This window comes from Dysidea avara, chromosome 7, assembly GCF_963678975.1.
Source record: "Dysidea avara chromosome 7, odDysAvar1.4, whole genome shotgun sequence".
NCBI classification, from domain to species: Eukaryota; Metazoa; Porifera; class Demospongiae; order Dictyoceratida; family Dysideidae; genus Dysidea; species Dysidea avara.
In genome coordinates, this window is record NC_089278.1 from 17,017,165 (window position 1) to 17,028,366 (window position 11,202).

Genomic DNA, 11,202 nt, shown 5'->3' on the forward strand with positions numbered 1-11,202 from the left:
CTGATCTCTTGAATTCTCTTCAGGGTGACTGCTCTATTAGGATGACTGCTCTATTAGAGTATCTCGATCTCGCACTTGCTGCACCAAGTTGGATTTCGTGTTATAACTCCGTGGCTTTAAGTCTGATTCTTCTACACCATTGAAGAGCCTTTCTAAGATGATTACTCCTTCTATAGACGGGCTTAGCGGGAAGGCGTGGTCACCTTACGTCACGTAAAAAATCACGTGAATTATTGATCCGCCATTTTTGTAGGGCAAGACGGTGAAGGTTGTTAGTGTCGAGAATGCCGTCCAGTTGCAGTGCCATTGGCTGTACAAAGCGAGCAAGCAAAAAGTATGGTATTAAGATGTTCAGGTTCCCGAAGGATGCTGAAAGAAGACATTTGTGGACTCGAGCACTGAAGAGAAAGTTTTGGGAGCCGAATAAACATTCGAGGCTTTGTGGAACTCACTTCATATCAGGTAACTTTAGTGTTTTTTTTGCACACAGCAACAGCAATTTGTTAAAACTTCTATTAGTCTGAATTTTTTCTATCACATAGGAAAGCCAGTGAAGCTAAGAAATGATCCAGATTTTGTCCCTTCTGTTTTTGTCTATTCTGGAAAAGCAACAGCTACTATTAGTAGAAATTTATCTCGTTGTAAACGATTAATGCAGCGACGTGAGCGTCAGTATGCTGCAAAGCGACAGAAGGGTGTTGGTGCTAAGCGAAAGACTGCTTCTGTGCCTCTGGTAACTGAACAGACTGACCAGCCAATGGAAATGAATTCTGCAAGAGAAGAAGAAAGTGAGATAGAAAATCATGATCCTAACAGTTCTGCACAAGTTTGTGAACAGGCAGTGAGTGATGGTGACCAAAATGGTATTGAATGTGAAGGTAACAATGAGCTCCTGCAAAAACTGGAAGGTATGGAGCAAACTATTTTGTCACAGCAGGAGTTAATAGCAAATCTAAGTTTTCTTCTTAATGCAAAACAGCAGCATGTTGAAACAAGTGTTAGTTCTGCTCTACAGACCCAGATGCAAACCATTACATTGCAAGAAAACTTTATTTCACAATTACAGGCTAGTTTGAAGGAAGCTACACTTTCTCCAGCCGCAAAGCTGATGAATGATGATGAGCAAATGCATTACTTTACAGGGCTGTCATCATATGCATTGTTCGAATCTCTATCAAACCTGTTAACTTCAGCATTTAAAAAAATCAACTCTAATCATGGAAATCTGTCAAGCAAGGACAATTTGTTATTGGTTTTGACAAAATTGAGAACAGCAGTCCCCAATAAGGAATTGTCATACAGATTTGGCATTTCTACAGGAAGAGTGTCACAAATTTTTCATGAATGGATTGATATAATGGCACGGGAATTACGCCAGCTAATAGTATGGCCTGATCGGCAAATGATAAGGAAAACTTTACCAAGCTGCTTCAAGCCACTTTATCCAAGAGCAACCTGCATAATTGACTGCTCAGAGATATTTATAGAGAGAGCAAGTTCCCTGTCAGCTAGAAGTGAAACTTATTCTAGTTACAAAAGTCACAACACGGCAAAATTTTTTGTTGCCGTGAGTCTAACAGGAGCTATTATATTCATCTCAAAATGTTGGGGTGGACGTGTATCGGATAAAATGATCACTTCTAAATTTGGATTTCTTGATAAAATTGTCCATGGTGATTTGGTTCTTGCTGACAGAGGGTTTGATATTGCAGAGGATTTAGGACTAAGAGGAGCTTCACTTGCCATCCCAGCATTCACTAAGGGAAAGCCACAATTGTCCCAAAGGGAAGTAGAAACGTCTCGAAAGCTATCCAATGTAAGAATTCATGTGGAAAGAGCCATTGGACGAATGAAATGTTACAAGATTTTACAAAACGTCTTTCCCATCTCACTATTAAAGATATCTCAGGAGGAAGACTATGCTACTATTGACAAGATTTTAGTAGTAGTTGCTGCACTATGCAATCTACAACCACCATTAGTATAATTACATATTGCACTTTGTACCCTTTAAGCTAAGTATACTGTACACTTATTTTGTGAGCAAATATTTAAAGCACATAATATTATTACATACACAACATGACATCCATATCACATTTGCACAATGACCTAACTATTTTTACAGTCAGAACAAAACCATGATCCTTTTGGTGTACGTTTAATCCCTACACATGGAAAGTGGAACCAAGTGTATGGACAGTGACTGCCTTCACACATAATCATCTTGCCAGATTCTTCCTTTTGGCAAAAACAGTACAGTGGTGATTCAGTACTAGGGGGTGAATTTGCTATGATAGTATCCTCCAATGGATGCTCAGTTACCAATTCCTGTATTATGTTGTTAACATAGAAAGTAGTTAGCTTTGTAAGTAGCTTCTCAGTGAAATTAACATCCGGTAAAACCCTTTCCATTGTAATTCCTTGAGTAGTCCATACTACCAAGTCACAATATTGCCTATCTGCAATGACAAGCTGGCCTTGAATTTGTGTATAATATGCATGGGAAGTTATGACACCATTTACTCCTAAACACGATCGCGGTTTTCCTCTAAGATCATTAGGATGTGAATCTTTGGCTGTAAATGGGAATTTAATTTCCAGTAATCCCTTCCCCGGACAGCAATCACATTGGACAAACCCATCTGGACTGGCACCTAAGTGAGGGTACAGATGGTTTACCATGAGCCCAGCATTTACACATTTAAAGTTAATGTGTGCAGTTGACATCTCCTTAATATAGTCTTGCCTGGCTAAATCTTCATGATCAACTCCCCATCGTATAGCAGGTATATGGCTAATATTTGGTTTAGAGAGTAGCCGCCTCACAACAGTAGTAGGGTTAGTCTGCTTTTGCATCGCATAAATTTTATGGAAGTCTGATGCAGTTAACCTGCCTTGTCTCTGCCGATACCACTCATCAGAATTTCTTTGGTCTCGGGTACAAGATTCAATTCTTGAACAGTCATCTTCAGATAGAACTAAAGAGTAAAATAACTGTTCAGCAGTACTAAGGGTGTCTATCTCATTAATAGTGTGGGAAGCTTCCTTAAAATATTCCGGTAATGGTAACGGTAGCAGTGATTCCTCACATTGAAGAGAGCAAAAATCTGATGACTGTAGTAGTGTAGAATCTTCTATGTTCTCCCCATCTTGTAGGTCCGTATCCTGTCCTCTGCGTTGTTCCTCATTTCCACCTGTAAATTGCTGGTCATCCTCTTCTCTGTCTTGTATCCTGTCATGCTGATTATTTTGCTCTCCTGTATGCTCCTCAACTTTCCCACCTTGTTGCTGCTCATTATGCTCTGAAGTACGTCCTTCACAACATTGATCTTGCTGTGATCCCAGTTCCATGTCATCACTTTGAGATGCAGGTTCAATTATAGTAAACAAACAAGCACCCGGTATTAAGTCAAACAATTCAGTGTACAGCTTATCAGAAAAAATCACAGGGGCTTCATGTGGACCACTCTCTGCTCTCCTCTTCACTGCTGGAACTTCTGAATCCTCTGTACCCCCTAGTCCTCTTTTATAAATTGGCTTAGTGAAATTTATACACTGAATTTCTTTAGGGGTAACCTACATTTGGTATAACAAAACAACACTGTAAATGAAAAAGAAATTCAATAAAATAGATGGCTAAACTTACACTAGTTTTGAAATTCCGGTTCCATTCGCATGGTAAAGACGTTCTGGATGGTCTTGTATATCCCAACCGGTTAGCAGCCTCCATTTTGAATAAGATGGCAGCTACATGACTGCAAACTTCTCCAAGCCTGTGATGATTATTTAATCAAACTACACAGTTGCTACATGTTGAACAACTTACCCAGCTTTACATTTGCAGTGCCCATTCCGAACATATCCTGTTTGAGTTTTTACTATTATCCATGCCTCATGAGGATTGTCTGCTGAATTCTGACTGGAGTTTACCTTTGCTTTTAGTACACTCCATCCCTGTCCTGCATCATAGTGATAAACAGTTCGTACATGTTGGTTGTAATAATAGTTGTATGCTTCTAAGGATTTGTAAGCATCTAAGTTCTCCTGCGTGTACACCCCCTTGCTTTTGATTAGATAAGTGTATAAGTTACCAAACTCCAATTCTGGCCACTTGGTCAAATCCTCGGACCACTGCTCCTCATCTATAGCAAACGGGTCATCAAGTTCATGACCATTAATCTCCAATTTTTCTAAATAGCGCTTTCTTTCTGAATATTTAAGCGACACAAAATAAGTAGACAACTTCTGCCTGCTACTAGCCATCTATAACTCCACTGCTTTTCACAGAACCTTTCAGAGCTTTTGCCCTACAAAAATGGCGGATCGATAATTCACGTGATTTTTTACGTGACGTAGGGTGACCACGCCTTCCCGCTAAACCCGTCTATACAGCGATTTTCAAAGCATTCGCCCTAGCGGTTTATCTAGTAGGCGTGGCAAGCAGTCGTTTTTTATTAGCTAATCTCGATTGCGTAATTGTTACACACTGTTGGTTTTTTCGTTGTATCTTCCTGGTTTTTAGCTCGATTTCTTTCAAACCACAAAAGTTTTTAGGTTCAATAGTTAACCTATTCACCCACCGAGTTTCAGCTTCTTCCCATACGCGGTTTACCCTGTAGGCGTGACAACATATTGGTGTTATTTTTCGCTCATAATCGCTCATAACTCTTTTCCTGTTTATCGTATCCTAGCCAAAGTTGGTACAGAGATGTGCCTTTATACCCCCCTTCTGTGTGCCAACTTTCAAGGCAATCGGATATAGCGTTCGCGTTTTATAGCAGTTTTTGTAAGTGTGCGAAAAGAGGAAGAAAAAATAAGAAGAAAAAAAAACGAAGAAACTAAGCCAATGTTTGAAGTCGCATATCTCGGGAAAGCTTGAAGCGATGTCGCTCAAATTTGGAATGTGGAGTACTGTAGGTGGAGGGAGTGTCCACAGCAAAAATCGTCTTGTTTCATCAAGGCAGCACAGAGCTACGGAGGTGCGAAAGTTGCGTTTTCTTTCTTCCTGTCAATATACTCACGGGTGTTACGCGCCGGCTTCTTGGGCCGCACGACACACTAACGTGTGTCTTGATGTGTAGAAAAGGTACCTTTTTGCAAATCCAGTCACATATAATAAACTGGCTTGACAGGTTTAAGTTCACAAGATCATACCATAGTGCATGGCGTCTTCATGGACAGAAAACTTTTTTCCCTCCCTCCCACCTGAAACCATGCATTAAGTATATGTGCCAGTATATATATTGTTGTATGCACTTTCTATGGTTGTCCACGTATAAAGATTGAACCTTTTGTATGTATTACTTAGTTACATTGTTTGTTTGGTTGTTGAGTGTCCAATTACTGATATTGAAACATATATAGTTAAATGGCAACTGAGGACCGAGAGCAGATGAATGAAGTGCTAATTATCTGTGCATGGCCAAACCAAATCAATTACACTAAATTTAATTAATATGATTATTCATTGGTTGCTACTATCATGTACACTGTTAAAAATGGGTTCTTCCATGAACACCCCTCAGGGTGTTATAAGTGCTGTTACAATCAAGACCCTCAGTAGGTGTTTCACTTACACCCTTTAATGGTGTGAATAAAACACCCATGGGTGTTTCATTATTTTTAAAAGAAATGAATTACAATAGATTCACCTATGGTGCAATAGGACCTGCCTGTATCAAGTATGAACATGTATGTTTGTGTATGGCACTATAACTCTACAGTAATAACATTGTAACACATACATAACACACTTACTTGAATTGTTTTCTTACTCTATGTATGGTTTTCAATTTGTATTTAAAACCTAACCACCAAGCATCACTTCGATTGTGGGTTTTAGATACTTATTTACAAGTTTTGTCACATAAAACTGCAATAAGTGCCAAAAGGTAAGTATACTTCACTTTTACTTAGTATTTACTGTCATGTCACATATTATCACAACAATTAGCACCCGGGTGTAACCTAACACCCCATTTGTGCTTCCATGAACACCCATTTTACTAAACACCTCAGAAGCATACAATAATACACCCTAAAGGTGTAAGTGCATATAGAACTCCCCCATTAGGGTGTACTGGAACACCCCATTTTTAACAGTGTAGTGTTGCTATACATATAGGGTGCATTGCTGCAATCTTGTACTGATTGGAAGACCTATTTGCTTCATGGTCAACTGTAAATCCAGTTATGAATTGTGCCATATCCACAATGCTTATCTGCATGCGTGGCTTGTGCAAAAGTTATCGAAAGTTATTCCAGCAATTTCCTCAGTTGCCCTTCCCCAAAGTACTTGTGTATAGATATCTGTATGAATGTTGTTTGTGTTTTGTGCTGTTATGTATATTTTATGGCAGTTGTGCAATGTTATGTGGTATTTGCATGAGTGCTTGTTTTTTTGGTGTTGTTGTGTACACTTTATGGCTTTGTGGAAAATGTTATTGTGGTTAGAATTAGGGCAAAAGTAGGTGATACATAGAGCTAGGTGCAGTGGAAGGGTGGTGTGTATAGCTAGGAAAATATTATATAGTCATGTGTATTTTGTATGCATGCATATTAAATACATGGTAAGTGACAGGGGCGGATCCAGGACCAGGCAAGGGGAGGGGCACAAACAGGCCGAGTTGTAGGTGGTTGGGGAGACCAAGATTCTCTTGTTAGTTGATGCATTTTTGAAGCAGCAAATAATACACTTCTTAGTAGTATCTCACCATTGATTTTTACTATTTTGGCCTTTGTAGATGGTTGTGAAGTCTTAAAAGCTGTTTCAAGGCTCTGAATGTCTTAAACAACAGCAACATGATAATTGTTTTTAGAGGCGCTTAGTACGCACAAAGGTGCCGGGTGACAATTTCATAATTAGGCCATACCTATTTGATCTTATGTTGTGCGGGCAAAATTCCTTTAAATTTGGGTAGGTAGGTCGGTTTGAAATGAAAATGATAAAAATTTTAAACACAAGCATACAAAATGCAATAATGAATGTAGCTATAATAGTATAGTCTCGCGTGGCCAGACCGCTTTTTTCCGTATATTGGGTGGGGAAAAAAGGGTCTGGTGCAACTCCAATAGCTGTTTACTTCTGAGCCATCCCCACATTCCGGGGACGCTAATTGAATAACATTGGTCACAAAGGAGGTGCCATGACGTCAGTAAGTTAACTAGAGATCTGTTTATCCTTTAAACGAATCTTGATTTGCTCCGATGTCTCTTTTATAGCGTCTTGAAAGTTAATCCTCATCGTGTAACAAGACTTACAACCGGAGCAGGAGTGTAGGAATACTTCATAGTTTACTGATGTCATGGCACCTCCTTTGTTATTCAATTAGCGTCCCTGCAATGTGGGGATGGCTCAGAAGTAAACAGCTATTGGAGTTGCACCAGACCCTTTTTTCCCCACCCAATATACGGAAAAAAGCGGCCTGGCTACGCGAGACTAATAATATTATTATTATTATATTGTTTAATTAGCAGAGCCCGCCTGGGGCATAAGTGCTAATGTACATTAAAATCAAAAGTGATTGTATAATAATTGTTTGAAGCTGTCAATAGTTTGTTGGTTGATGATGTCTTGTGGTAATCCATTCCATTCTGGTATTGTTCTTGGAAAAAATGAGTATTTATAGTTGGTCTATTGATGTATGATAGTGTAGGAATTTTTGTTCATGATTAGATCTTGTAATGGTGACAGGTGATAATGTTGGTAAGTAGCTGTTAGGTATTTCGGTTAGGTTGTGGATAATCTTGTATAAAAGAGTTAATCTTGCACATTTTCTCCTTAATTGGAGTGGTGGCCATTCTAATGATGTTAGCATTTCAGTTATACTATCTCGCATATTCCTTCTCCATGGTCGATTCAGGACAAATCTAGCTGCTCTATGTTGTATCATTTCTATTTTATTTATGTCTTTTAGGTGGTATGGGTCCCTAATAGTACATACACAGTTAAAAATCTAGGTTTCATACTCTTCTAGTAACATCAGATATCTCCAAAAGAGCTTTCCCATCGTATTCTACAATTTTAGAGCATTGGACGATCTTCAATGGTCCCTTTTTGACTATATCACGAGGGTGCTGATGATGTGTTGTCTTTAATTAAGTACACGTGATCCGCACACGTGATTTTCATTTGAAGAAAAATGCAGTCGGTCGGGCCCTCGCAACATAACATCAAATAGGTATGGCCTTAGTTAGACTTTGATTCGCTTTGGTTTCAGGTGAATTTGTAATAAATGCTAGTAGTAAAATGTGCATATTTTCGTGAATTTATAAGCTGATCTTGGTCTGACATAAAGTTTAGTATTTTACTCAGAAGTATGGTTCCTCAAGGTGAGGAGGGGGGGGGGGGGGAATTTGCCCCAAATGCCCCATCCTGGATCCGCCATTGAGTGATGATTGCACCCCGGGGTGTGCACTGCTAGAATATGCCGAGTGCACACCACTCGGGGTGTTGCCACACCAATCAGCATGTCAATTACTGTATTAGGAAAGAGGAAATTTCTTGCTCCCTAAGGTAGTCAGGTGATTTAGACCAATATCACATAGTACTAAATGACTCCCTTAGAAGCTAGCTATAGGACTTGAATGGCAGAGGAAAGGAATATAGACAAACATTTTGCAAGGGATATAATCAATTTGATTACACTGGTCAAATCCCTTCATGTTCTCAATGCTTGCATTTGGTGTGAATGACAATACTTTGACATTATGTTACACATTTTGCAGTTACAGTGTATATTGACTAATTTTATACAAATTAGGTAATGGCAAAAGTAGTGATGAATTTTCATCTATGGCTGAAGGTGTCATTTGTAATGAGTACCTAAACCCACTTGTTGTGATGAGCAATGAGCTGCAAAATGATACAGGTGAGTGCGTATCATTTGCATGTTTACAGTTGATGGTGTTGATGGATTTCTAGAAGCCCAGTCCAATGAATACAAAGGTTATTCTTTCAAGCAAGAAGAAAGAAGTTTGTAATTATTTTGCTTTGCTGTGTGTTTGGTCATTTATGACAGTATTGTTGTAGCTGTAGATAAGTATATATTTATCAATTTTGATTCCCTTTTTTTGTACTTCATCATTTATGTATACAAATTATTCAAACAAGTATACACTAACAAAAACTTTGATGGAACCTCTACAAACCATTGCAGTATTGGAAGCTGTATATATGTGACCAGATCTGCAAAAAAGGAGTCTTATATTATATATAAGCCTTTCCAAGTTTGACTAATCATAACTCCTCATGTTTTTAACCTATTACCTTAAAATTATAATATTTATGTAGTGGTATGTATATATATATATTTCTCAGGCTCGCCCAATGATTGCGATAAGTCCTTTATTTATGTTGCAAAGTGCTAGTATAAGCAGTAACTAGAATTTTGGCAGATTTTTCGTGAAGATGCCAACTAGATCTCCTTCCCTACAATTGTCATGCTTCTTTTAGACTCTCACAGTGCATTCATAATTGTGACCGGGCCTGCAAAAATAGGGCATGTGGGCACAAACTACACTCCATCACATAACATGTCATACGTATCTCAGTACTGGGATAGAATATTTTCATTCTGTAACTTGTATTGTAAAGCCAACTAAATGTTTAATAAGTGCTGAAAATTTCATGGCTACAGAGGCGTGGAATACAAAGTTATGACACATCACACTTTGAAAAAGTAGGCAATTTTTATGTGCCCACATGCCCTATTTTCGCAGGCCCAGTCACATATTATGATGGATATTATGCCTAGGCAGTACTTTTTAAAGTTATTGTTTGTGGAAGAAGTTACACTTTGAACCACAATTATGCTGCTAAGTAAGTGCCTTTGTATGTTGTCTACATGTACAGTAGTTCAGTACTAGTGTTATAAGTAATTAGTTTGGGCAGTTGACACATGTTGCCATCTGACCCTCAACACCACCACACTATTTTTGTACATAGCTATTTTAATTCTGTAATCTTGCATCTGGTATTGTAAAGCAATAATAAATTTAAAGATAAATAAATCAATTAAATCCATTTTTTTAATGGTTTTGAGTAGTCCAATCCCAGGTGCCTCTGTAATGTAATATTTATAATACATACCTATAAAGTTAATGCTCTCCAATTGGCATGGTACCAAAGCTGCAAAGCAGCAGAAGAAGTGGGGTTCGTCGCTTGTACCAAGTCAAGTATTCTTCCAAGACAGGAGAAGACTAGTACCTGCTGGGCTCACCAATTGTAGGTGGCAGTAAAGTGAGACTTGTTACTAACTTGAAAGAACCAATGAAGATGAGTCTTACAGTGGCTGGTGAGCTACTTTATAACTAGGACTTCCACCCAGTGTTTGCCTTGCCCACTACCTCGATCTGTTTCTGTAGCTACAACTTGGGAACTTCTCTGTGAGTGCGACTTGTTACCAACTTGAAAGCTACTGATAATAATGGAGATGGCGCATTCAACAGTGCAATTACCAGGTTACACTATATACTAATCTGGTACATATGTCAGCCTCTTTGATATCATATGAGTCCAGGCTCTTCAGCAATCTCCCAACATTCTGTATGCAAGGAAATAAATTGAATTGTCCTGTATATTTACTGTGTAATTACCAGGTTCAAATACTTGACACTTTGTACTAGTCTGGCAGAACCGAATACTTTGCTAACCTAGCTAGAATACTGTGGAACTTAAAGAACACCCTGAAATTGTTGTCAACCTATTTATACATAGATTACACCTCTCTAGGTCCCAAATCACAGTATACACCCCTCATCTAAGTACAAAAATTAATTCCGCAATGTAGGGGTGGGCGGTATCTCGGTTATATCGTAAAACCGCGATATTCTGATGTAACGATACCAGTATCGTCAAAAATTCTTAGAAACGATATTATCACGATATCGTGATTACCGCGGTGTTATCCAATAATATTCGAATTAGCTAACATGGTGCTGCTGTTTTAGCTCCAGGAAAGATCAAAATACTCTAATAGAGCAGTCACCTATATACTCTAATAGAGCAGTCAAGTAACTCTAATAGAGCATTCATGCAAATATGAAAGTAGCTATATACTAAAAGGATTCTATTATTTAGATTTTTATTAAGGAAAGAATATTTCTACACATTGCAGCATTATAATAAAATGTGCTTGGGTGATGCAAAACTGAGTATGAGCTTTTATTGTTACAGTTAGCAGTCTTTTAGTCATGTAT

General features: G+C 38.4%; 1 protein-coding gene across 1 annotated transcript; it reads left to right on the forward strand.

Annotated features, from left to right (window-relative positions):
• Window positions 1–652: 652 nt before the first annotated feature.
• LOC136261068 (uncharacterized) lies at window positions 653–1,987 on the forward strand. Its single transcript, XM_066055035.1, has one exon. The coding sequence runs from the start codon at window positions 653–655 to the stop codon at window positions 1,985–1,987; it is 1,335 nt and encodes a 444-aa protein (XP_065911107.1).
• Window positions 1,988–11,202: the final 9,215 nt, after the last annotated feature.

Coding starts and splice junctions, on each gene's coding strand:
- LOC136261068 (XM_066055035.1), top strand. CDS start 653: ATGCAGCGACGTGAGCGTCAGTATGCTGCAAAGCGACAGAAGGGTGTT.